At 39.1% G+C, this 27,679-nt stretch overlaps 1 protein-coding gene across 1 annotated transcript in view; it reads left to right on the top strand.

Annotated features, from left to right (window-relative positions):
* The window catches only part of BEND2 (BEN domain containing 2), a 74,058-nt gene that overhangs the window by 20,522 nt on the left and 25,857 nt on the right, over positions 1-27,679 (top strand). The window contains exons 6-7 of the mRNA XM_049704942.1: positions 10,451-10,558; positions 23,615-23,683. Coding sequence (XP_049560899.1) covers positions 10,451-10,558; positions 23,615-23,683 — 177 coding nt within the window. The remainder of the gene's footprint in view (positions 1-10,450; positions 10,559-23,614; positions 23,684-27,679) is intronic.

Genomic DNA, 27,679 nt, shown 5'->3' with positions numbered 1-27,679 from the left:
GTTGTTTCCAGTCTTTAGCTATGAGGAGTAAAGTTTCTGTGAACATTAAGGTGTAGGTTTCTGTCTGAACGCAGTTTTCATTTCCCTTTGATAAAGGCGCAAGAGCACAGTTGCTGGGTAGTATGATTATTGCCTGTTTAGTTTTATAAGAAACGGGCAAGCTGTTTTCAGAATGAGTGATTTTATATTCCCACCTGCAATGTATAAGTGATTCATTTTCTCTGCATCCTCACCAGCATTTGGTGTTTTCAGTATTTTTAAACTTTTATCCCTTCTGGTAGGTGTATAGTTTAATAATATTTCATTGTGGGTTTAATATGTATTTGCCTTTGGATAGTGATATACAACATCTTTACATGTGATAATTTTCCCATCTATATGTTCTTTCTCTGAAATATCTCTTCTGTCTTATAATTTGTTTTCTTTTTTTTTAATGCTGAGTTTTGGGAGTTGTTTAGATATTTGTGGATACTGGTCTTTTGTTGGATATGTGGTTTGCAAATATGTTCTTCCTTTCTGCAGGTTTCCTTTTCATCCTGTCTACTGGTTTGTTTTGTTTTGCAGAGAGAAAGTTTTTAGTTTTTGTGAGGTTCCCGCTGTATTTTCCTTTTATGGATTTTACTTTAGCTATCGCGTCTGTGAACTCTTTGTTTAGTTCTTGATCCCAAATTTTTTCTCCTTTATTTTTTTGTAAAGGTTTTACAGTTTACATTTCATATTTGCATTAATTTTGTAAAAGGTGTGAGATGTAGGTTGAGGTTCTTTTGTGTTTTTGCCTATGGTATCCAGTTGCCGCAGTACCATCTTTACTCCATTGAATTGTTTTGTACCTTAATCAAAACCCAATTAGGCATATTTGTGAGGATATATTTCTGGGATCTCTATTTTGTTCCACGGATCTATGTTTCTACCCCCTGGCAAACCACAACGTTGTGATTATTGTTGTTATGCAGTAAGCCTTACCATCAGGTAGAATGATTCCTCATACTTTTCTGCTTTTTCAAAATCAGTTTAAATATGGTAGGTCCTGTGCCTTTCCATCCTAATTGTATTTTTTATTTTTATTTACTTATTTTTTAAATATGTATTTATTTGGTTGCGCTGCGTCTGAGTTGCGGCAGCTGTGCTCCTTAGTTTCGGCACGCGAGCTCCTTAGTTGTGGCGTGCGAACTGAAACGCTTAGTTGCGGCACGTATGTGGGATTTAGTTCCCTGACCAGGGATTGAACCCGGGCCCCCTGCATTGAGAGCGCGGAGCCTTAACCGCTGCACCACCTGGGAAGTGTCCCCCATCCTAATTTTAGAATAAGCTTGTTTATGTTTCACCCCAGAATTGCTGGGATTTTGATGGGAATTGTGTTAAAACCACAGGTCAACTTGAGAAGAAGTAACATCTTGCGTATATTGAATCTTTTCCTCCATGAGCATTGTACGTCTGCATGTATGTATTGAGGTCTTCTTTGATTTTTGAAATCATTATTTTGTTATTTTCAGGATATAGATCCTATACATCTTTTAAAAGTAAGTTTGTGCTTGGTGCTTCCCAGGAGGCGTGGTGGTTAAGAATCCACCTGGCAATGCCAGGGATGTGGGTTCGATCCCTGGTTCGGGAATATCCCACATGCCGTGGAGCAACTAAGGCCGTGTGCCTCAACTACTTAACCCGTGCACATAGGGCCCGTGCTCTGCAACAAGAGAAGCCACAGCAATGAGAAGCCTGCGCACCGCAACGAAGAGTAGCGTCCGCTTGACGCAAGTAGAGAAAGCCCGCGCGTAGCAGCGAAGACCCAACGCAACCAAAAATAAATAAGAAGTAAAATACTATAAAATAAAATAAAAATTAAAAGAAAATCAGTTTTTGCTGAAGTATTCTATGTTTTGGAGATGTAAATGGTATTATTTTTTTTTTAACATCTTTATTGGGGTATAATTGCTTTACAATGGTGTGTTAGTTTCTGCTTTATAACAAAGTGAATCAGTTATACATATACATATGTTCCCATATCTCTTCCCTCTTGCGTCTCCCTCCCTCCCACCCTCCCTATCCCACCTCTCCAGGCTGTCACAAAGCACCAAGCCAATATCCCTGTGCCATGCGGCTGCTTCCCACTAGCTATCTACCTTACTACGTTTGTTAGTGTGTATATGTCCATGTCTCTCTCTTGCCCTGTTACAGCTCACCCTTCCCCCTCCCCATAACCTCAAGTCCATTCTCTAGGAGGTGTGCATCTTTATTCCTGCCTTACCCCTAGGTTCTTTTTTTTTTGTTTTTTTTTTTAACATCTTTATTGGGGTATAATTGCTTTACAATGGTGTGTTAGTTTCTGCTTTATAACAAAGTGAATCAGTCATACATAAACATATGTTCCCATATGTCTTCCCTGTTGCGTCTCCCTCCCTCCCACCCTCCCCATCCCACCCCTCCAGGCTGTCACAAAGCACCGAGCCAATAGCCCTGTGCCATGCGGCTGCTTCCCACTAGCTATCTACCTTACTGCGTTTGTTAGTGTGTATATGCCCATGACTCTCTCTCGCCCTGTCACAGCTCACCCTTCCCCCTCCCCATAACCTCAAGTCCGTTCTCTGAGAGGTCTGCGTCTTTATTCCTGCTTTACCCCTAGGTTCTTCATGACATTTTTTTCTTAAATTCCATATATATGTGTTAGCATACGGTATTTGTCTTTTTCTTTCTGACTTACTTCACTCTGTATGACAGACTCTAGGTCTATCCACCTCATTACAAATAGCTCAATTTCGTTTCTTTTTATGGCTGAGTAATATTCCATTGTATATGTGTGCCACATCTTCTTTATCCATTTATCCGATGATGGGCACTTAGGTTGTTTCCATCTCCGGGCTATTGTAAATAGAGCTGCAATGAACATTTTGGTACATGACTCTTTTTGAATTTCGGTTTTCTCAGGGTATATGCCCAGTAGTGGGATTGCTGGGTCATATGGTAGTTCTATTTGTAGTTTTCCAAGGAACCTCCATACTATTCTCCATAGTGGCTGAACCAATTCACATTCCCACCAGCAGTGCAAGAGTGTTCCCTTTTCTCCACACCCTCTCCAGCATTTATTGTTTCTAGATTTTTTGATGATGGCCATTCTGACTGGTGTGAGATGATATCTCATTGTAGTTTTGATTTGCATTTCTCTAATGATTAATGATGTTGAGCATTCTTTCATGTGTTTGTTGGCAGTCTGTATATCTTCTTTGGAGAAATGTCTATTTAGGTCTTCTGCCCATTTTTGGATTGGGTTGTTTGTTTTCTTGTTATTGAGCTGCATGAGCTGCTTGTAATTTTTGGAGATTAATCCTTTGTCGGTTGCTTCATTTGCAAATATTTTCTCCCATTCTGAGGGTTGTCTTTTGGTCTTGTTTATGGTTTCCTTTGCTGTGCAAAAGCTTTGAAGTTTCATTAGGTCCCATTTGTTTATTTTTGTTTTTATTTCCATTACTCTAGGAGGTGGGTCAGAAAGGATCTTGCTGTGATTTATGTCATAGAGTGTTCTGCCTATGTTTTCCTCTAAGAGTTTGATAGTTTCTGGCCTTACATTTAGGTCTTTAATCCATTTTGAGCTTATTTTTGTGTATGGTGTTAGGGAGTGATCTAATCTCATACTTTTACATGTATCTGTCCAGTTTTCCCAACACCACTTATTGAAGAGGCTGTCCTTTCTCCACTGTACATTACTGCCACCTTTATCAAAGATAAGGTGTCCATATGTGCATGGGTTTATCTCTGGGCTTTCTATCCTGTTCCATTGATCTATCTTTCTGTTTTTGTGCCAGTACCATACCGTCTTGATAACTGTAGCTTTGTAGTATAGTCTGAAGTCAGGGAGCCTGATTCCTCCAGTTCCTTCTTTCGTTCTCAAGATTGCTTTGGCTATTCGGGGTCTTTTGTGTTTACATACAAATTGCAAAATTTTTTGTTCTAGTTCTGTGAAAAATGCCAGTGGTAGTTTGATAGTGATTGCATTGAATCTATAGATTGCTTTGGGTAGTAGAGTCATTTTCACAATCTTGATTCTTCCAATCCAAGAACATGGTATATCTCTCCATCTATTTGTATCATCTTTAATTTCTTTCATCAGTGTCTTATAATTTTCTGCATAGAGGTCTTTTGTCTCCTTAGGTAGGTTTATGCCTAGATATTTTATTTTTTTTGTTGCAGTGGTAAATGGGAGTGTTTTCTTGATTTCACTTTCAGATTTTTCATCATCAGTGTATAAGAATGCCAGAGATTTCTGTGCATTAATTTTGTATCCTGCCACTTTACCAAATTCATTGATTAGCTCTAGTAGTTTTCTGGTAGCATCTTTAGGGTTCTCTATGTATAGGATCATGTCATCTGCAAACAGTGACAGCTTTACTTCTTCTTTTCCGATTTGGATTCCTTTTATTTCCTTTTCTTGTGTGATTGCTGTGGCTAAAACTTCCAAAACTATGTTGAATAAGAGTGGTGAGAGTGGGCAACCTTGTCTTGTTCCTGATCTTAGTGGAAATGCTTTCAGTTTTTCACCATTAAGGATGATGTTTGCTGTGGGCTTGTCATATATGGCCTTTATTATGTTGAGGAAAGTTCCCTCTATGCCTACTTTCTGCAGGGTTTTTATCATAAATGGGTGTTGAATTTTGTCAAAAGCTTTCTCTGCATCTATTGAGATGATCATATGGTTTTTCTCCTTCAATTTGTTAATATGGTTTATCACATTGATAGATTTGCGTATATTGAAGAATCCTTGCATTCCTGGAATAAACCCCACTTGATCATGGTGTATGATCCTTTTAATGTGCCGTTGGATTCTGTTTGCTAGTATTTTGTTGAGGATTTTTGCATCTATGTTCATCAGTGATATTGGCCTGTAGTTTTCTTTCTTTGTGACATCCTTGTCAGGTTTTGGTATCAAGGTGATGGTGGCCTCGTAGAAGGAGTTTGGGAGTGTTCCTCCCTCTGCTATATTTTGGAAGAGTGTGAGAAGGATAGGTGTTAGCTCTTCTCTAAATGTTTGATAGAATTTGCCTGTGAAGCCATCTGGTCCTGGGCTTTTTTTTGTTGGAAGATTTTTAATCACAGTTTCAATTTCAGTGCTTGTGATTGGTCTGTTCATATTTTCTATTTCTTCCTGATTCAGTCTTGGCAGGTTGTGCATTTCTAAGAATTTGTCCATTTCTTCCAGATTGTCCATTTTATTGGCATAGAGTTGCTTGTAGTAATCTCTCATGATCTCTTTTATTTCTGCAGTGTCAGTTGTTACCTCTCCTTTTTCTTTTCTAATTCTATTGATTTGAGTCTTCTCCCTTTTTTTCTTGATGAGCCTGGCTAGTGGTTTATCTATTTTGTTTATCTTCTCAAAGAACCAGCTTTTAGTTTTATTGATCTTTGCTATTGTTTCCTTCATTTCTTTTTCATTTATTTCTGATCTGATTTTTATGATTTCTTTCCTTCTGCTAGCTTTGGGGTTTTTTTGTTCTTCTTTCTCTAATTGCTTGAGGTGCAAGGTTAGGTTGTTTATTCTAGATGTTTCCTGCTTCTTAAGGTGGGCTTGTATTGCTATAAACTTCCCCCGTAGAACTGCTTTTGCTGCATCCCACAAGTTTTGGGTCGTTGTGTCTCCATTGTCATTTGTTTCTAGGTATTTTTTGATTTCCTCTTTGATTTCTTCAGTGATCACTTCGTTATTAAGTAGTGTATTGTTTAGCCTCCATGTGTTTGTATTTTTTACAGATCTTTTCCTGTAATTGCTATCTAGTCTCATGGCATTGTGGTCAGAAAAGATACTTGATACAATTTCAATTTTCTGGTATTATGTTTTTAATTTGGGTTACACGTGGTCATTGTTAGTGCAGTTGACCCTTGAACAACATGGCTTTGAACTGTGTGGGTCCACTTACATGTGGATTTTTTTCAGTAAATACTATAGTACTATAGAGTCCGAGGTTGGTTGAATCCACAGATGCAGATACAACTACCATTTATAAAGTTACATGTGGATTTTGACTGTGTGGAGAGTCAGTGCCCCTAAAGCTCACATTGTTCAAGGGTCAGCTGTATATAGAGTTAAGCTTAATTTTAGAATGTTGATCTTGTTCTGTGACCTGGATGAACTCACTTATTAGTTTTAAGAGTGTTTTTGAGCAATTCCTTGGGATTTTCTACATAGCCATCCTTCTTGCATTATGCCAGCTGCAAGTGGGGACCATTATATTGCTTCCTGTCCAATGTGTATGCTTTTTGATCCTTTTTATTGCATTATTGCAGTGGCTAGAATCTCCAGTATTATGTTGAATAAGAGTGGTGAGAGTGGACATCCTTGCTTTGTTTGTGATCTTGGGAAGAAAGCATTCAGTCGTTCACCACTTAACATGATGAGAACTCTTGGTTTCGGTGGATGATCATTATTAAGTTGGGGCGGTTTCCCTCTCTTCCTAACTTGCTGAGAGTTTTTTGCAAATGATTTTTCTATGTCCATGATCACATGGTTCTTGTTCGTTAGCCTGCTGATACGAAGGAGTATATGGATAGGTTTTCCATTGTTGGACCAGCCTTGCATACCTGGGTTAAATCGTACTTGGTCATGGTGTATAATCCTTTGAATACATAATTGATTTTGGTTGGCAATTATTTGATTAAGAATTTATGTGTCCAAGTTCATGGAAGATATTGGTGTGCAGTATTCTTTTCTGTGTGTTATCTCTGTGTGGTTTTGGTATCAGAGCATACTAGCCTCATAAAATGAGTAAGGATTTCCTCTTCTTGTATTTTATGGAGGAGTAAATGATAAATTAGTGTTAATTCCCTAAATGTTTGGTGAAAATCTCCAGTGAAATCATCTGGGCTTGTAGATACCTTTTTGGGAGCTTTTTAATTGCAAATTTGATATCTTTGACGGTTATAGGACTCTTTAGACTACCTATGCCATCTTCGTTGAGTTTTAGTATTTGTAATGTTGGAAGTATTTTCCATTTCTTCGAAGTTATCAAACTTATGAAGGCAAAGTGGGTTGTAGTATTCCCTATTATCCTTTTTTTCCTTTTTCTAAAATTAATTGATTAATTTATATTTGGCTGCGTTCGGTCTTTGTTACTGGGTGCAGGCTTTCTCTAGTTGGGGCGAGCAGGGGTTACTCTCTGTTGCGGTGCGTGGGCTTCTCCTTGCGGTGGCTTTTCTTGTTGTGGAGCACGGGCTCTAGGTGTCTGGACTTCAGTAGTTGTGGCACGAGGGCTCAGTAGTTGTGTCTCGCGGGCTCTAGAGCGCAGGCTCAGTAGTTATGGCGCACGGGCTTAGTTCCTCCGCGGCATGTGGCATCTTCCCAGAGCAGGGCTCGTACCCGTGTCCCCTGCATTGGCAGGCGTATTCCTAATCAGTGCGCCACCAGGGAAGTCCCAAAACTGCTTCATTCTTGAAGGATTGTTTTGCCCGATATAGAATACATGTTTCAGCGACTTCTCTGGCGGTCCTGTGGTTAAGATTCCGTGCTAACCCTGCAGGGGGCACGGGTCCGATCCCTGCTCTGGGTAGTAAGATCCTGCATGCCACGTGGTGCGGCCAAAATAAATAAGGCAAAATAGAATTCATGGTTGAGAATTCTTATCTTTTAGTAGTTGAAAGTGTTTTATTTTTAGAAATGTTGTTAAAAGCTCAAACTACCTAGAAAAGAGCCCCGAGACAACAAATTATCCACTTTAATTGGAAAACTACAGTAGCCAAGATATTTCCTCATTATGTCGCTGCATTCCTCCCAGTTTTGGTGACTTTGAAATGATACTTTGACATATAGCATAGTGAATGTAGAGTCATCAGTCTGTTTAGTGTAAGATGGTGGTAGCTTTTGCTAATTAAAGTTTTTATTTTCAGAAAAGTTTAGCTGCACATGCAGTTATAATAAATAGTACAGAAGGATCCTGTGTTCTCTTTACCCACTTTTCCCCAATGGTATTTACAACTGTAAAATGGTATCAACTTGCAGAATGATAGAAAATTATCACAACCAAGATAGTGACATGATACCATCCACAGATATTTTGGAGCTGTCCCCAGTTTCACTTGCATTAATATGTGTGTGTATTTAGTTCTATACAGTTTTATCATATGTGCATGTTCACGTACCTCCTACCACAGGCAAGCCCTGAAACAGTCCCGTCACCACCACGATCTCTCATATTGCTCTTTTATAACCACACCCGTCCCCTTCCTATTGACATTTGCCCCCTAGTCCTACCCTCTGCCCTGTTGCATGATAACTATGAATCTCTTCTCCAGATCTATTATTTGTCCCTTCAGCATTGTTATATACTTGGAATCATGTGGTGTTTGAGGCTTCTTCCCTCAGTGTAATTCCCTGGAGATTCATTCACACTGTTGTATCAGTGGTTCCTTCTTTTTTATTGCTGAGTAGTATTTCATGGTGTGGATGTACCAGGGTTTAATTTTCTGTTCATCTGTTGAAAACCTTTTGTGTTTCCTATTTTTGACAGTTAGCGGTAAAGGTGATATGAATATTCATTCATAGTTTCAAATTTTGTTTCACTTCACTCTTTCACACAAGTTTTCATTTTCTGGGTGAATGCCCAAGACTGCAATTTCTGGGTCCTATGGTAACTGCACCCTTATATTTATAAGAAATTGTCAAACTGTTTCCATTGTAGCTGTACCATTTTCCCTTCCTGCCAGCAATGTATGAGTGATCTACTTTCTATGCATCCATATTTCTGTTCTTTCCATTGTTCTTTCTCCTTCTTAATGTTCCAGAAGTCTATTATACATTTTCTACTAGAAGGTCTTCTTGTAGGTATTTTCTAAGTATAAGTCAGTTAGTGAGAAATACATTTGGTTTTCCTTTGTCTGTCAATATCTATTTTTGCTTCATTACGGGAGGATAGTTTCATCAGCTATAGGTATGAGGGTGGGAGTCATTTCTCACAGCATTTGAAAAAAGTTTTCCTTACAGAAAACTCTGTGACACCAGAAAGCAGCCTGGAAGATAAACCTCAGATGAAATACCCAGCTTTCTTGGAAGGTGAGAGTGGTAAGATACTTCATATTTCTTCATCCCTCCCAATTTTGGTGAGTTTGTAATGATACATATTACAAGTAGCACGATTTAATCTAGGTTTATGAACACCTTTATATGAGCTAGTGGTAGCTTTTCCTGATAAAAAAATGAAAAGGTTTACTTTAAGAAGATTTTAGCTGGGCGTGCAGTTGTAAAAAATAATGCAGAGAGATCGTGTGTATACTTTACCCAGTTTCCCCCAAAGATAACACCTTGCAAAACTATAGTACAATATCACAACCAGGATATAGACATTGATAAAATCCGCAGATTTTTATCGAGATGTCTTCAGTTTCATTTGTATATATGTGTATGTTTATGTTTGTGTGTGTGTGTATGTGTATTCAGTTGTATGTTAATTCACGACATCTTCCATCACAGTGAAGATTCAGAATATTACCATCACCACAAGGATTCTCCCTTTTGCCCTTTAAACCCACACCCACCTTTGTCCTCTCATGCTCCTACCGCTACCATGCCTGTCCCTGGCCTCAGCAACTACTAATCTGTTTTCCTTCGTTATAATTTTGGAAATTCAACAGTTTTACATAGACTCACGTAGTATGTAACCTTTTGGGATTGCCTTTTTTCACTCACCGTAATTCCCTGGAGACTCCTCTAGGTTGCTGTGTATATCAGTCCTTTTTTATTTTTGAGTACTACTGCACGATAAGGGTGTATGTACCACGGCTTGTCTGTCTGTTCACCAGTTGAAGGATGGCTGGGTTGTTTCTCGTTTTCGGCTGTTTGGAGTAAAGCTACTATACTGTGCATGCCCATGGATAGGTTTCTGTATGAACATCTGTTTTCATTCCTCTGGGCTGACACCCAAGAGCACAGTAGCTGGGTCCTATGGTAATAGTAAGTTGAGTTTTGTAAAATCCTGGCAAACTGTTTTCCAGTGTAGCTGTACCATTTTACATTCCCACCAGCAATGTATGAATGATCTAGTTTCTTTGCATGTGTATTTCTGCTCTTTCTTTTTATTATTCTTACGATTAAATAAGTTCTTTTGGCTACACTACGCAGCATGTAGGATGTTAGTTCCCTGACCAGGGATGAAATCCGTGCCCCTGCAGTGGAAGCGCTGAGTCTTAACCACTGGACCTCCAAGGAAGTCCCTGTGGATTTTGTTCTTTCTTCCTTCCTCATGCTCCAAGCTTCCTTCCTTCATTATATCCTTTTGGTCAGATGAGTTTCCTTTAGCCAGTTTTTAAGGGTAAGTCAGTCAGTAACAGTTTGTTTTTAGTTTTCCTTTGTCTGCGGATGTGTTTATTTTTCCTTCATTCCTGAAGGATAGTTTTGCCTGAAATAAAAATTACTGTTGAGATTTCTTGTCTTTCAGCACTTGAAAATGTTTTACTTACCAAAATGTTGTTCAAACAGAATCCGGCCCAGAAATGCGTTGTGAGATAATGAATTATCCAATGGTACAGGAAAGTGACAGTGACGAAGATACTGATTCAGAAAATTCCTTCCTCACTGCTTCTTTTGGTGAGTTTGAAATGATCCCTATTATGATACACTCTAACCTAGATCCATCAGCATTCTTAATATTAATTCTTAGTGACTGCGTTTTCAACATTAAACCTTTCATTTTGAGATATTTCAGAATCGCATGTAGTTGCAAGAAAAAATAGGCAGATCCTGTGTACCCTTTACCCAATACTTCCCAATAGTAGTATTCTGCAAAATGATAGTAAAATATCTCAACTGGGATTTTGACATTGATATGATCCACAGATCTATTCAGATGACCCCAGCTTAACTTGTATTCATTTGTGTGTGTGTCTGTGTGTGTGCATGTAGTTCTCCGCACTTTTATGACGTGTTTAGGTTCAGGTATTCACCACTACAGTCATGATACAGAACTGTTCTATCACTTCCAGGATTCCTCCTTTGGCTTTTTATAACCACACCCACCTCCTTCTTGTCATTCCTTCCCTGCCTTCATCTTTAAGCCATCCAAATACGAATGTGTTCTCCCTCGTTATAATTTTGTCATTGCAGGACAATGTTCTATTAATGGAGTCATATAGTCGTTAATATTTAAGGATTGCCTTTTTCTCACTCAGCATAATTCCCTGGAGATTCATGCAAGTTGCTGCATGTATCAGTAGTTCCTTCCTTTTTATTGCTGAGCACAACCATGATTTGTTTATCTGTTCACCTCGTGAAGGACATCCGGGTTGTTTCCAGTCTTTAGCTATGAGGAGTAAAGTTTCTGTGAACATTAAGGTGTAGGTTTCTGTCTGAACGCAGTTTTCATTTCCCTTTGATAAAGGTGCAAGAGTACAGTTGCTGGGTAGTATGATCATTGCCTGTTTAGTTTTATAAGAAACGGGCAAGCTGTTTTCAGAATGAGTGATTTTATATTCCCACCTGCAATGTATAAGTGATTCATTTTCTCTGCATCCTCACCAGCATTTGGTGTTTTCAGTATTTTTAAACTTTTATCCCTTCTGGTAGGTGTATAGTGTAATAATATTTCATTGTGGGTTTAATATGTATTTGCCTTTGGATAGTGATATACAACATCTTTACATGTGATAATTTTTCCATCTATATGTTCTTTCTCTGAAATATCTCTTCTGTCTTATAATTTGTTTTCTTTTTTTTTAATGCTGAGTTTTGGGAGTTGTTTAGATATTTGTGGATACTGGTCTTTTGTTGGATATGTGGTTTGCAAATATGTTCTTCCTTTCTGCAGGTTTCCTTTTCATCCTGTCTACTGGTTTTTTTGTTTTGTTTTGTTTTGTTTTGTTTTGCAGAGAGAAAGTTTTTAGTTTTTGTGAGGTTCCCGCTGTATTTTCCTTTTATGGATTTTACTTTAGCTATCACGTCTATGAACTCTTTGTTTAGTTCTTGATCCCAATTTTTTTTCTCCTTTGTTTTTTTCTAAAGGTTTTACAGTTTACATTTCATATGTGCGTTAATTTTGTAAAAGGTGTGAGATGTAGGTTGAGGTTCTTTTGTTTTTTTTGCCTATGGTATCCAGTTGCTGCAGTACCATCTTTGCTCCATTGAATTGCTTTTGTACCTTAATCAAAACCCAATTAGGCATATTTGTGTAGATCTATTTCTGGGATCTCTATTTTGTTCCACGGATCTATGTTTCTACCCCCCTGCGAAACCACAACATTGTGATTATTGTTGTTATGCAGTAAGCCTTGCCATCAGGTAGAATGATTCCTCATACTTTTCTGCTTTTTCAAAATCAGTCTAAATATGGTAGTTCCTGTGCCTTTCCATCCTAATTGTATTTTTTATTTTTATTTACTTATTTTTTAAATATGTATTTATTTGGTTGCACTGGGTCTGAGTTGCGGCAGCTGTGCTCCTTAGTTTCGGCACGCGGGCTCCTTAGTTGTGGCATGCGAACTCAAACGCTTAGTTGCGGCACGTATGTGGGATTTAGTTCCCTGACCAGGGATTGAACCCGGGCCCCCTGCATTGAGAGCGCGGAGCCTTAACCACTGCACCACCTGGGAAGTGTCCCCCATCCTAATTTTAGAATAAGCTTGTTTATGTTTCACCCCAGAATTGCTGGGATTTTGATGGGAATTGTGTTAAAAGCGCAAGTCAACTTGAGAAGAACTTACATATTGCGTATATTTAATCTTCTCCTCCATGAGCATTGTATGTCTGTCTGTATGTATTGAGGTCTTCTTTGATTTTTTAAATCATCATTTTGTTATTTTCAGGATATAGATCCTATACATCTTTTAAAAATAAGTTTGTGGTTGGTACTTCCCTGGAGGCGCGGTGGTTAAGAATCCACCTGGCAATGCAGGGGATGTGGGTTCAATCCCTGGTTCGGGAATATCCCACATGCTGTGGAGCAACTAAGCCCGTGTGCCTCAACTACTTAGCCGGTGCACCTAGGGCCCGTGCTCTGCAACAAGAGAAGCCACAGCAATGAGAAGCCCGTGCACCGCAACGAAGACTAGCGTCCACGTGACGCAAGTAGAGAAAGCCCGCGCGTAGCAGCGAAGACCCAACGCAACGAAAAATAACTAAATAAGGAGTAAAATATTATAAAGTAAAATAAAAAGAAAATCAGTTTTTGCTAAAGTATTCTATTTTTTTGGAGATGTAAATGGTATTATGTTTTTAATTTGGGTTACACATGGTCATTGTTAGTACAGTTGACCCTTGAACAACATGGCTTTGAACTGTGTGGGTCCACTTAAATGTGGATTTTTTTCAGTAAATACTGTAGTACTATAGAGTGCGAGGTTGGTTGAATCCAGAGATGCGTAACTGCAGATACAACCATCATTTATAAAGTTACATGTGGATTTTGACTACGTGGAGAGTCGGTGCCCCTAAAGCTCACATTGTTCAAGGGTCAACTGTAGATACAATTAAGCTTAATTTTAGAATGTTGATCTTGTATTCTGTGACCTGGATGAACTCACTTACTAGTTTTAAGAGTCTTTTTTGAGCAATTCCTTGGGATTTTCTACATAGCCATCCTTCTTGCATTATGCCAGCTGCAAGTGCGGACCATTACATTTCTTCCAGCCCAATGTGTATGCTTCTTGTTCCTTTTTATTGCATTATTACAGTGACTAGACCCTGTAGTATTATGTTGAATAAGAGTGGTGAGAGTGGACATCCTTGCTTTGTTTGTGATCCTGGGAAGAAAGCATTCAGTCGTTCACCACTTAACATGATGAGAACTCTTGGTTGCGGTGGATGATCATTATTAAGTTGGGGTGGTTTCCCTCTCTTCCTAACTTGCTGAGAGTGTTTTGCAAATGTTTTTTCTATGTCCATGATCACATGGTTCTTGTTCGTTAGCCTGCTGCTATGATGGAGTATATGGATAGGTTTTCCATTGTTGGACGAGCCTTGCATACCTGGGTTAAATCCTTCTTGGTCATGGTGTATAATCCTTTGAATACATAATTGATTTGGTTTGCAAATATTTGATTAAGAATTTATGTGTCCAAGTTCATGAAAGATATTGGTGTGTAGTTTTCTTTTCTGTGTGTTATCTCTATGTGGTTTTGGTATCAGAGCATACTAGCCTCATAAAATGAGTAAGGATTTCCTCTTCTTGTATTTTATGGAGGAGTAAATGATAAAGTAGTGTTAATTCTTTAAATGTTTGGTAAAAATCTCCAGTGAAATCATGTGGGTTTGTAGATATCTTTTTGGGAGCTTTTAAATTGCAAATTTAATATCTTTGATGGTTATCGGACTATTTAGATTATGTATGCCATCTTCGTTGAGTTTTAGTATTTGTAATGTTGGAAGTATTTTCCATTTGTTCGAAGTTATCAAACTTATGAAGGCAAAGTGGGTTGTAGTATTCCCTATTATCCTTTTTTTCCTTTTTCTAAAATTAATTGATTAATTTATTTTTGGCTGCGTTCGGTCTTTGTTACTGGGTGCAGGCTTTCTCTAGTTGGGGCGAGTGGGGGTTACTCTCTGTTGCGGTGCGTGGGCTTCTCCTTGCGGTGGCTTTTCTTGTTGCGGAGCATGGGCTCTAGGTGCCCGGGCTTCAGTAGTTGTTGCCCGAGGGCTTAGTAGTTGTGTATTGTGGGCTCTAGAGCGCAGGGTCAGTACTTGTGGAGCACGGGCTTAGTTGCTTCTCGCTATGTGGCATCTTCCCAGTGCAGGGTTCATACCCGTGTCCCCTGCATTGGCAGGCGGATTCCTAATTAGTGCGCCACCAGAGAAGTCCCAAATCTGCTTCATTCTTGAAGGATTGTTTTGCCCGATATAGAATACATGTTTCAGCGACTTCTCTGGAGGTCCTGTGGTTAAGATTCCGCGCTAACGCTGCAGGGAGCACGGGTCCGTTCCGTGCTCTGGGTACTAAGATCCTGCATGCCACGTGGTGCGGCCAAAATAAATAAGGCAAAATAGAATTCATGGTTGAGAATTCTTATCTTTTAGTAGTTGAAAGTGTTTTATTTTTAGAAATGTTGTTAAAAGTTCAAACTACCTAGAAAAGAGCCCTGAGACAACAAATTATCCACTTTAATTGGAAAACAACAGTAGCCAAGATATTTCCTCATTATGTCACTGCATTCCTCCCAGTTTGGGTGAGTTTGAAATGATACTTTGACATATAGCATAGTGAATGTAGAGTCATCAGTCTGTTTAGTGTAAGATGGTGGTAGCTCTTGCTAATTAAAGTTTTTATTTTCAGAAAAGTTTAGCTGCACATGCAGTTATAATAAATAGTACAGAAGGATCCTGTGTTCTCTTTACCCACTTTTCCCCAATGGTATTTACAACTGTAAAATGGTATCAACTTGCAGAATGATAGAAAATTATCACAACCAAGATAGTGACATGATACCATCCACAGATATTTTGGAGCTGTCCCCAGTTTCACTTGCGTTAATATGTGTGCGTATTTAGTTCTATACAGTTTTACCATGTGTGCAGGTTCACGTACCTTCTACCACAGGCAAGCCCTGAAACAGTCCCATCAGCAGCACGATCTCTCATATTGCTCTTTTATAACCACACCCGTCCCCTTCCTATTGACATTTGCCCCCTACTCCTACCCTCTGCCCTGTTGCATGATAACTATGAATCTCTTCTCCAGATCTATTATTTGTCCCTTCAGCATTGTTATATACATGGAATCATGTGGTGTTTGAGACTGGCTTCTTCCCTCAGTGTAATTCCCTGGAGATTCATTCACACTGTTGTATCAGTGGTTGCTTCTTTTTTATCGCTGACTAGTATTTCGTGGTGTGGATGTACCAGGGTTTATTTTTCTGTTCATCTGTTGAAAACCTCTGCGTTTCCTGTTTTTGACTGTTAGGCGTAAAGGTGATATGAATATTCATTCATAGTTTCAAATTTTGTTTCACTTCACTCTTTCACACAAGTTTTCATTTTCTGGGTGAATGCCCAAGACTGCAATTTCTGGGTCCTATGGTAACTGCACCCTTAGTTTTATAAGAAATTGTCAAACTGTTTCCAGTGCAGCTGTATCATTTTCCTTTCCTGCCAGCAATGTATGAGTGATCTACTTTCTCTGCATCCATATTTCTGTTCTTTCCATTGTTCTTTCTCCTTCTAATGTTCCAGAAGTCTATTATACATTTTCTACCAGAAAGTCTTCTTGTAGGTATTTTCTAAGTATAAGTCAGTTAGTGAGAAATACTTTTGGTTTTCCTTTGTCTGTCAATATCTATTTTTGCTTCATTACGGGAGGATAGTTTCATCAGCTATAGGTATGAGGGTGGGAGTCATTTCTCACAGCATTTGAAAAAAGTTTTCCTTACAGAAAACTCTGTGACACCAGAAAGCAGCCTGGAAGATAAACCTCAGATGAAATACCCAGCTTTCTTGGAAGGTGAGAGTGGTAAGATACTTCATATTTCTTCATCCCTCCCAATTTTGGTGAGTTTGTAATGATACATATTACAAGTAGCACGATTTAATCTAGGTTTATGAACACCCTTATATGAGCTAGTGGTAGCTTTTCCTGATAAAAAATGAAAAGGTTTACTTTAAGAAGATTTTAGCTGGGCGTGCAGTTGTAAAAAATAATGCAGAGAGATCGTGTGTATACTTTACCCAGTTTCCCCCAAAGATAACACCTTGCAAAACTATAGTACAATATCACAACCAGGATATAGACATTGATAAAATCCGCAGATTTTTATCGAGATGTCTTCAGTTTCATTTGTATATATGTGTATGTTTATGTTTGTGTGTGTGTGTATGTGTATTCAGTTGTATGTTAATTCACGACATCTTCCATCACAGTGAAGATTCAGAATATTACCATCACCACAAGGATTCTCCCTTTTGCCCTTTAAACCCACACCCACCTTTGTCCTCTCATGCTCCTACCGCTACCATGCCTGTCCCTGGCCTCAGCAACTACTAATCTGTTTTCCTTCGTTATAATTTTGGAAATTCAACAGTTTTACATAGACTCACGTAGTATGTAACCTTTTGGGATTGCCTTTTTTCACTCACCGTAATTCCCTGGAGACTCCTCTAGGTTGCTGTGTATATCAGTCCTTTTTTATTTTTGAGTACTACTGCACGATAAGGGTGTATGTACCACGGCTTGTCTGTCTGTTCACCAGTTGAAGGATGGCTGGGTTGTTTCTCGTTTTCGGCTGTTTGGAGTAAAGCTACTATACTGTGCATGCCCATGGATAGGTTTCTGTATGAACATCTGTTTTCATTCCTCTGGGCTGACACCCAAGAGCACAGTAGCTGGGTCCTATGGTAATAGTAAGTTGAGTTTTGTAAAATCCTGGCAAACTGTTCTCCAGTGTAGCTGTACCATTTTACATTCCCACCAGCAATGTATGAATGATCTAGTTTCTTTGCATGTGTATTTCTGCACTTTCTTTTTATTGTTCTTATGATTAAAAAAGTTCTTTTGGCTGCACCACGCAGCATGTAGGATGTTAGTTCCCTGACCAGGGATGAAATCCGTGCCCCTGCAGTGGAAGCGCTGAGTCTTAACCACTGGACCTCCAAGGAAGTCCCTGTGGATTTTGTTCTTTCTTCCTTCCTCATGCTCCAAGCTTCCTTCCTTCATTATATCCTTTTGGTCAGATGAGTTTCCTTTAGCCAGTTTTTATGGGTAAGTCAGTCAGTAACAGTTTGTGTTTAGTTTTCCTTTGTCTGCGGATGTGTTTATTTTTCCTTCATTCCTGAAGGATAGTTTTGCCTGAAATAAAAATTACTGTTGAGATTTCTTGTCTTTCAGCACTTGAAAATGTTTTACTTACCAAAATGTTGTTCAAACAGAATCCGGCCCAGAAATGCGTTGTGAGATAATGAATTATCCAATGGTACAGGAAAGTGACAGTGATGAAGATACTGATTCAGAAAATTCCTTCCTCACTGCTTCTTTTGGTGAGTTTGAAATGATCCCTATTATGATACACTCTAACCTAGATCCATCAGCATTTTTAATATTAATTCTTAGTGACTGCGTTTTCAACATTAAACCTTTCATTTTGAGATATTTCAGAATCGCATGTAGTTGCAAGAAAAAATAGGCAGATCCTGTGTACCCTTTACCCAATACTTCCCAATAGTAGTATTCTGCAAAAAGATAGTAAAATATCTCAACTAGGATTTTGACATTGATATGATCCACAGATCTATTCAGATGACCCCAGCTTTACTTGTATTCATTTGTGTGTGTGTCTGTGTGTGTGTATATAGTTCTGCGCACTTTTATGACGTGTTTAGGTTCAGGTATTCACCACTACAGTCATGATACAGAACTGTTCTATCACTTGCAGGAACCCTCCTTTGGCTTTTTATAACCACACCCACCTGCTTCTTGTCATTCCTTCCCTGCCTTCATCTTTAAGCCATCCAAATACGAATGTGTTCTCCCTCGTTATAATTTTGTCATTGCAGGACAATGTTCTATTAATGGAGTCATATAGTCGTTAATATTTAAGGATTGCCTTTTTCTCACTCAGCATAATTCCCTGGAGATTCATGCAAGTTGCTGCATGTATCAGTAGTTCCTTCCTTTTTATTGCTGAGCACAACCATGATTTGTTTATCTGTTCACCTCGTGAAGGACATCTGGGTTGTTTCCAGTCTTTAGCTATGAGGAGTAAAGTTTCTGTGAACATTAATGTGTAGGTTTCTGACTGAACGCAGTTTTCATTTCCCTGTGATAAAGGCACAAGAGCACAGTTGCTGGATAGTATGATTATTGCCTGTTTAGTTTTATAAGAAACGGGCAAGCTGTTTCCAGAATGAGTGATTTTATATTCCCACCTGCAATGTATAAGTGATTCATTTTCTCTGCATCCTCACCAGCATTTGGTGTTTTCACTATTTTTAAAATTTTACCCCTTCTGGTAGGTGTATAGTGTAATAATATTTCATTGTGGGTTTAATATGTTATTTGCCTTTGGATAGTGATATACAACATCTTTACATGTGATAATTTTTCCATCTATATGTTCTTTCTCTGAAGTATCTCTTCTGTCTTATAATTTGTTTTCTTTTTTTTTAATGCTGAGTTTTGGGAGTTGTTTAGATATTTGTGGATACTGGTCTTTTGTTGGATATGTGGTTTGCAAATATGTTCTTCCTTTCTGCAGGTTTCCTTTTCATCCTGTCTACTGGTTTGTTTTGTTTTGCAGAGAGAAAGTTTTTAGTTTTTGTGAGGTTCCCGCTGTATTTTCCTTTTATGGATTTTACTTTAGCTATCGCGTCTGTGAACTCTTTGTTTAGTTCTTGATCCCAAATTTTTTCTCCTTTATTTTTTTGTAAAGGTTTTACAGTTTACATTTCATATGTGCGTTAATTTTGTAAAAGGTGTGAGATGTAGGTTGAGGTTCTTTTGTTTTTTTTGCCTATGGTATCCAGTTGCCGCAGTACCATCTTTGCTCCATTGAATTGCTTTTGTACCTTAATCAAAACCCAATTAGGCATATTTGTGTAGATCTATTTCTGGGATCTCTATTTTGTTCCACGGATCTATGTTTCTACCCCCTGCCAAACCTCAACGTTGTGATTATTGTTGTTATGCAGTAAGCCTTACCATCAGGTAGAATGATTCCTGATACTTTTCTGCTTTTTCAAAATCAGTCTAAATATGGTAGTTCCTGTGCCTTTCCATCCTAATTGTATTTTTTATTTACTTATTTTTTAAATATGTATTGGTTGCACTGGGTCTGAGTTGCGGCAGTTTTGCTCCTCAGTTGCGGCACGCGGGCTCCTTAGTTGTGGCATGCGTACTCAAACGCTTAGTTGCGGCACGTATGTGGGATTTAGTTCCTTGACCAGGGATTGAACCCGGGCTCCCTGCATTGAGAGCGCGGAGCCTTAACCACTGCGCCGCATGGGAAGTGTCCCCCATCCTAATTTTAGAATAAGTTTGTTTATGTTTCCCCCCAGAATTGCTGGGATTTTGATGGGAATTGTGTTACAACCACAGGTCAACTTGAGAAGAACTGACATCTTGCGTATATTGAATCTTCTTCTCCATGAGCATTGTATGTCTGCTGTATGTATTGAGGTCTTTGATTTTTTAAATCATCATTTTGTTATTTTCAGGATATAGATCCTATACATCTTTTAAAAATAAGTTTGTGCTTGGTACTTCCCTGGACGCGCGGTGGTTAAGAATCCACCTGGCAATGCAGGGGATGTGGGTTCGATCCCTGCTTCGGGAAGATCCCACATGCCGTGGAGCAACTAAGCCCGTGTGCCTCAACTACTTAGCCCATGCTCTGCAACAAGAGAAGCCACAGCAATGAGAAGCCCATGCACCACAACGAAGAGTAGTGTGCGTGTGACGCAAGTAGAGAAAGCCCGCGCGTAGCAGCGAAGACCCAACACAAAGAAACATAACTAAATAAGGAGTAAAATAATATAAAGTAAAATAAAAATTAAAAGAAAATCAGTTTTTGCTGAAGTATTCTAGTTTTTGGAGATGTAAATGGTATTATGTTTTTAATTTGGGTTACACGTGGTCATTGTTAGTACAGTTGACCCTTGAACAACATGGCTTTGAACTGTGTGGGTCCACTTACATGTGGATTTTTTTCAGTAAATACTATAGTATTATAGAGTCCGAGGTTGGTTGAATCCACAGATGGGTAACTGCAGATACGACTACCATTTATAAAGTTACATGTGGATTTTGACTGCGTGGAGAGTCGGTGCCCCGAAAGCTCACATTGTTCAAGGGTCACCTGTAGATAGAATTAAGCTTAATTTTAGAATGTTGATCTTGTATTCTGTGACCTGGATGAACTCACTTATTAGTTTTAAGAGTGTTTTTGAGCAATTCCTTGGGATTTTCTACATAGCCATCCTTTTTGCATTATGCCAGCTGCAAGTGGGGACCATTATATTGCTTCCTGTCCAATGTGTATGCTTTTTGTTCCTTTTTATTGCATTATTGCAGTGGCTAGAATTTCCAGTATTATGTTGAATAAGAGTGGTGAGAGTGGACATCCTTGCTTTGTTTGTGATCTTGGGAAGAAAGCATTCAGTCGTTCACCACTTAACATGATGAGAACTCTTGGTTTTGGTGGATGATCAGTATTAAGTTGGGGCGGTTTCCCTCTCTTCCTAACTTGCTGAGAGTGTTTTGCAAATGTTTTTTCTATGTCCATGATACATGGTTCTTGTTCGTTAGCCTGCTGATATGATGGAGTATATTGATAGGTTTTCCATTGTTGGACCAGCCTCGCATACCTGGGTTAAGTCATACTTGGTCATGGTGTATAATCCTTTGAATACATAATTGATTTGGTTTGCAAATATTTGATTAAGAATTTATGTGTCCAAGTTCATGAAAGATATTGGTGTGTAGTTTTCTGTGTGTTATCTCTATGTGGTTTTGGTATCAGAGCATACTAGCCTCATAAAATGAGTAAGGATTGCCTCCTCTTGTATTTTATGGAGGAGTAAATGATAAATTAGTGTTAATTCTCTAAATGTTTGGTGAAAATCTCCAGTGAAATCATCTGGGCTTGTAGATACCTTTTTGGGAGCTTTTTAATTGCAAATTTGATATCTTTGACGGTTATAGGACTCCTTAGAGTACCTATGCCATCTTCGTTGAGTTGTAGTATTTGTAATTTTGGAAGTATTGGTCCATTTCTTCTAAGTTATCAAATTTGTGAGGGCAAAGTGGGTTGTAGTATTCCCTATTATCATTTTTTTCCTTTTTTAAAAATTAATTAAGTTATTTTTGGCTGCGTTCGGTCTTTGTTACTGGGTGCGGGCTTTCTCTAGTTGCTGCGAGCGGGGGTTAGTTTTTGTTGCGGTGAGTGGGCTTCTCCTTGCGGTGGCTTTTCTTGTTGCGGAGCACGGGCTCTAGGTGCCTGGGCTTCAGTAGTTGTGGCACGAGGGCTCAGTAGTTGTGTCTCGCGGGCTCTAGAGCGCAGGCTCAGTAGTTGTGGCGCACGGGCTTAGTTCCTCCGCGGCATGTGGCATCTTCCCAGAGCAGGGCTCGTACCCGTGTCCCCTGCATTGGCAGGCGTATTCCTAATCAGTGCGCCACCAGGGAAGTCCCAACACTGCTTCATTCTTGAAGGATTGTTTTGCCCGATATAGAATTCATGGTTCAGGGACTTCTCTGGCGGTCCTGTGGTTAAGATTCCGCGCTAACCCTGCAGGGGGCACGGGTCCGATCCCTGCTCTGGGTACTAAGATCCTGCATGCCGCGTGGTGCGGCCAAAAAAAATGAGGCAAAATAGAATTCATGGTTGAGAATTCTTATCTTTTAGTAGTTGAAAGTGTTTTATTTTTAGAAATGTTGTTAAAAGCTCAAACTACCTAGAAAAGAGCCCTGAGACAACAACTTATCCACTTTTATTGGAAAAGAACAGTAGCCAAGATATTTCCTCATTATGTCGCTGCATTCCTCCCAGTTTTGGTGAGTTTGAAATGATACTTTGACATATAGCATATTGAATCTAGAGTCATGAGTCTGTTTAGTGTAAGATAGTGGTATAGTGGTTTAGTGGTTTAGTGTAAGATAGCAGTTATAATAAATAGTACAGAAGGATCCTGTGTTCTCTTTACCCACTTTTCCCCAATGGTATTTACAACTGTAAAATGGTATCAACTTGCAGAATGATAGAAAATTATCACAACCAAGATAGTGACATCATATCATCCACAGATATTTTGGAGCTGTCCCCAGTTTCACTTGCGTTAATATGTGTGCGTATTTAGTTCTATACAGTTTTACCATGTGTGCAGGTTTACGTACCTTCTACCACAGGCAAGCCCTGAAACAGTCCCATCAGCAGCACGATCTCTCATATTGCTCTTTTATAACCACACCCGTCCCCTTCCTATTGACATTTGCCCCCTACTCCTACCCTCTGCCCTGTTGCATGATAACTATGAATCTCTTCTCCAGATCTATTATTTGTCCCTTCAGCGTTGTTATATACATGGAATCATGTGGTGTTTGAGACTGGCTTCTTCCCTCAGTGTAATTCCCTGGAGATTCATTCACACTGTTGTATCAGTGGTTGCTTCTTTTTTATCGCTGACTAGTATTTCGTGGTGTGGATGTACCAGGGTTTATTTTTCTGTTCATCTGTTGAAAACCTCTGCGTTTCCTGTTTTTGACTGTTAGGCGTAAAGGTGATATGAATATTCATTCATAGTTTCAAATTTTGCTTCAGTTCACTCTTTCACACAAGTTTTCACTTCTTTGGATGAATGCCCAAGACTGCAATTTCTGGGTCCTATGGTAACTGCACCCTTAGTTTTATAAGAAATTGTCAAACTGCTTTCCAGTGCAGCTGTACCATTTTCCCTTCCTGCCAGCAATGTATGAGTGATCTAGTTTCTCTGCATGCATATTTCTGTTCCTTCCATTGTTCTTTCTCCTTCTTAATGCTCCAGAATTCTATTATAGGTTTTCTGCTAGAAGGTCTTCTTGTAGCTATTTTCTAAGTATAAGTCAATTTGTGACAAATACTTTTGCTTTTCCTTTGTCAATATCTATTTTTGCTTCATTACGGGAGGATAGTTTCATCAGCTATAGGTATGAAGGTGGGAGTCATTTCTCACAGCATTTGAAAAACGTTTTCCTTCCAGAAATATTGGCGGAAGCAGTAAGCAGCCTGGAAGATAACACTCAGATGAAATACCCAGCTTTCTTGGAAGGTGAGAGTGGTAAGATACTTCATATTTCTTCATCCCTCCCAATTTTGGTGAGTTTGTAATGATACATATTACAAGTAGCACGATTTAATCTAGGTTTATGAACACCCTTAATATGAGCTAGTGGTAGCTTTTCCTGATTAAAAATGAAAAGGTTTACTTTAAGAAGATTTTAGCTGGGCATGCAGTTGTAAAAAATAATGCAGAGAGATCGTGTGTCTACTTTACCCGGTTTCCCCCAAAGATAACACCTTGCAAAAGTATAGTACAATATCACAACCAGGATATGGACATTGAAAAAAATCCGCAGATTTCTACTGAGATGTTTTCAGTTTTCTTTGCATATGTGTGTGTTTATGTTTGTGTGTGTGTGTGTATGTGTATTCAGTTTTACATAATTTCATGACATCCTCCATCACAGTGAAGATTCGGAACATTTCCATCACCACAAGGATTCTCCCTTTTGCCCTTGAAACCCACACCCACCTTTGTCCTCTCATGCTCCTACCGCTACCATGCCTGTCCCTGCCCTCAGCAACTACTAATCTGTTTTCCTTCGTTATAATTTTGTCATTTCAAGAGTTTTACATAGACTCACATAGTATGTAACCTTTTGGGATTGCCTTTTTTCACTCACCGTAATGCCCTGGAGACTCATCTAGGTTGCTGTGTATATCAGTCCTGTTTTATTTTTGAGTACTACTACACGGTATGAGTGTACCCTGGCTTCTCTGTCTGTTCACCAGTTGAAGGATGGCTGGGTTGTTTCTTGTTTTCGGCTGTTTGGAGTAAAGCTACTATACTGTGCATGCCCATGGATAGGTTTCTGTATGAACATCAGTTTTCATTTCTCTGGGCTGACACCCAAGAGCACAGTAGCTGGGTCCTATGGTAATAGTAAGTTGAGTTTTGTAAAATCCTGGCAAACTGTTTTCCAGTGCAGCTGTACCATTTTACATTCCCACCAGCAGTGTATGAATGATCTAGTTTCTTTGCATGTGTATTTCTGCTCTTTCTTTTTATTATTCTTATGATTAGAAAAGTTCTTTTGGCTGCACCACGCAGCATGTAGGGTGTTAGTTCCCTGACCAGGGATGAAATCCGTGCCCCTGCAGTGGAAGCGCTGAGTCTTAACCACTGGACCTCCAAGGAAGTCCCTGTGGATTTTGTTCTTTCTTCCTTCCTCATGCTCCAAGCTTCCTTCCTTCATTATATCCTTTTGGTCAGATGAGTTTCCTTTAGCCAGTTTTTAAGGGTAAGTCAGTCAGTAACAGTTTGTGTTTAGTTTTCCTTTGTCTGCGGATGTGTTTATTTTTCCTTCATTCCTGAAGGATAGTTTTGCCTGAAATAAAAATTACTGTTGAGATTTCTTGTCTTTCAGCACTTGAAAATGTTTTACTTACCAAAATATTGTTCAAACAGAATCCGGCACAGCAAAGGGTTGTGAGACAATGAATTATCCAACGGTAAAGGAAAATGACAGAGACGAAGGTACTGATTCAGAAAATTCCTTCCTCACTGGTGGTTTAGGTGAGTTTGAAATGATCCCTATTATGATACACTCTAACCTAGATCCATCAGCATTCTTAATATTAATTCTTAGTGACTGCGTTTTCAACATTAAACCTTTCATTTTGAGATATTTCAGAATCACATGTAGTTGCAAGAAAAAATAGATCCTGTGTACCCTTTACCCAATACTTCCCAATAGTAGTATTCTGCAAAAAGATGGTAAAATATCACAACTAGGATTTTGACATTGATATGATCCACAGATCTATTCAGATGACCCCAGCTTTACTTGTATTCATTTGTGTGTGTGTCTGTGTGTGTGCATGTAGTTCTCCGCACTTTTATGACGTGTTTAGGTTCAGGTATTCACCACTACAGTCATGATACAGAACTGTTCTATCACTTCCAGGAACCCTCTTTTGGCTTTTTATAACCACACCCACCTCCTTCTTGGCATTCCTTCCCTGCCTTCATCTTTAAGCCATCCAAATACGAATATGTTCTTCCTCGTTATAATATTGTCATTGCAGGACAATGTTCTATTAATGGAGTCATATAGTAGTTAATATTTAAGGATTGCCTTTTTCTCACTCAGCATAATTCCCTGGAGATTCATCCAAGTTGCTGCATGTATCAGTAGTTCCTTCCTTTTTATTGCTGAGCACAACCATGATTTGTTTATCTGTTCACCTCGTGAAGGACATCTGGGTTGTTTCCAGTCTTTAGCTATTAGGAATAAAGTTGCTGTGAACATTCACGTGCAGGTTTTCGTCTGAACGCAGTTTTCATTTCCCTGTGATAAAGGCCCAAGAGCACAGTTGCTGGGTAGGATGATAATTGCCTGTTTAGTTTTATAAGAAGCGGGCAAGCTATTTTCAGAATGAGTGGTTTTAGATTCCCACCAGCAATGTATAAGTGATTCATTTTCTCTGCGTCCTCACCAGCATTTGGTGTTTTTACTATTTTTAAAATTTTATCCCTTCTGGTAGGTGTATAGTGTAATAATATTTCATTGTGGGTTTAATATGCATTTGCCTTTGGATAGTGATATACAACATCTTTACACGTGCTAATTTTCCATCTGTATGTTTTTTCTCTGAAATATCTGTTCTGTCTTATAATTTGTTTTCTTTTTTTACTGCTGAGTTTTGGGAGTTGTTTAGATATTTGTGGATACTGGTCTTTTGTTGGATATGCGGTTTGCAAATATTTTCTTCCCTTCTGCACGCTTCCTTTTCATCTTGTCTGCAGGATTTTTTTTGTTCTGTTTTTTAGAGAGAGAGGTTTTAATTTTTGTGAGGTTTTCGCTGTATTTTCCTTTTACGGATTTTACTTTAGCTATCGCGTCTATGAACTCTTCTTTTGGTTCTTGATCCCCAATTTTTTCTCCTTTGTTGTTTTCTAAAAGTTTTTTAGTTTACATTTCACATTTGCGTTAATTTTGTATAAGGTGTGAGATGTAGGTTGAGTTTCTTTTTTTTTTTTGCCTATGGCTATCCAGTTGCTGCGGTACCATCTTTGCTCCACTGAATTGCTTTTGTACCTTAATCAAAAACCAATTAGGCATATTTGTGTAGATGTATTTCTGGGATCTCTGTTGCGTTCCACGGATCTATGTTTCTATCCCCCTGCCGAACCTCAAGCTTGTGATTATTGTTGTTATACAGTAAGCCTTGCGATCAGGTAGAATTATTCCTGCTACTTTCCTTCTTCTTTTCAAAATCATTTTAGATATGGTAGGTCCTGTGCCTTTCCATCCTAATTTAATTTTAATCTTTTTATTTTTTAAATATGTATTTATTTTTTTGCACTGGGTTTTAGTTGCAGCAGCTGTGCTCCTTAGTTGCGGCACGGGGGCTCCTTAGTTGTGGAATGCGAACTCAAACTCTTCGTTGCGGTATGCATGTGGGATCTAGTTCCCTGACCTGGGAGTGAAACCGGGAGCCCTGCATTGGGAGCACAGAGCGTTAACCACTGCGCCACCAGGGAAATGTCCCCCATCCTAATTTTAGAGTAAGCTTGTTTATGTTTCTCCCCAGAATTGCTGGGATGTTGATGGGAATTGTGTTAAAACTACAGATCAACTTGAGTAGAACTGACATCTTGCATATATTGAGTCTTCTCCTCCATGAGCATTGTATGTCTGTCTGTCTGTATTGAGGTCTTCTTTGATTTTTTAAATCATCATTTTGTTATTTTCAGGATATAGATCCTATACATCTTTTAAAAATAAGTTTGTACTTGGCACTTCCCTTGTGCGCGGTGGTTAAGAATCCACCTGCCAGTGCAGGGGATGCGGGTTCGATCCCTGGTCCGGGACGGCCCCACATGCCGCGGAGCAACTAAGCCCGTGTTTCTCAACTACTGAGCCCGTGCACATAGAGTCCGTGCTCCGCAACAAGAGAAGCCACAGCAACGAGAAGCCTGTGCACCGCAACAAAGAGTAGCGTCCGCTTGACGCAAGTAGAGAAAGCCTGCGCGTAGCAG

This window comes from Orcinus orca, chromosome X, assembly GCF_937001465.1.
Source record: "Orcinus orca chromosome X, mOrcOrc1.1, whole genome shotgun sequence".
In the NCBI taxonomy this organism is placed as follows: Eukaryota; Metazoa; Chordata; class Mammalia; order Artiodactyla; family Delphinidae; genus Orcinus; species Orcinus orca.
Note: the sequence above shows the minus strand (reverse complement) of the source record. Positions and strands in the feature narration are given on the sequence as shown.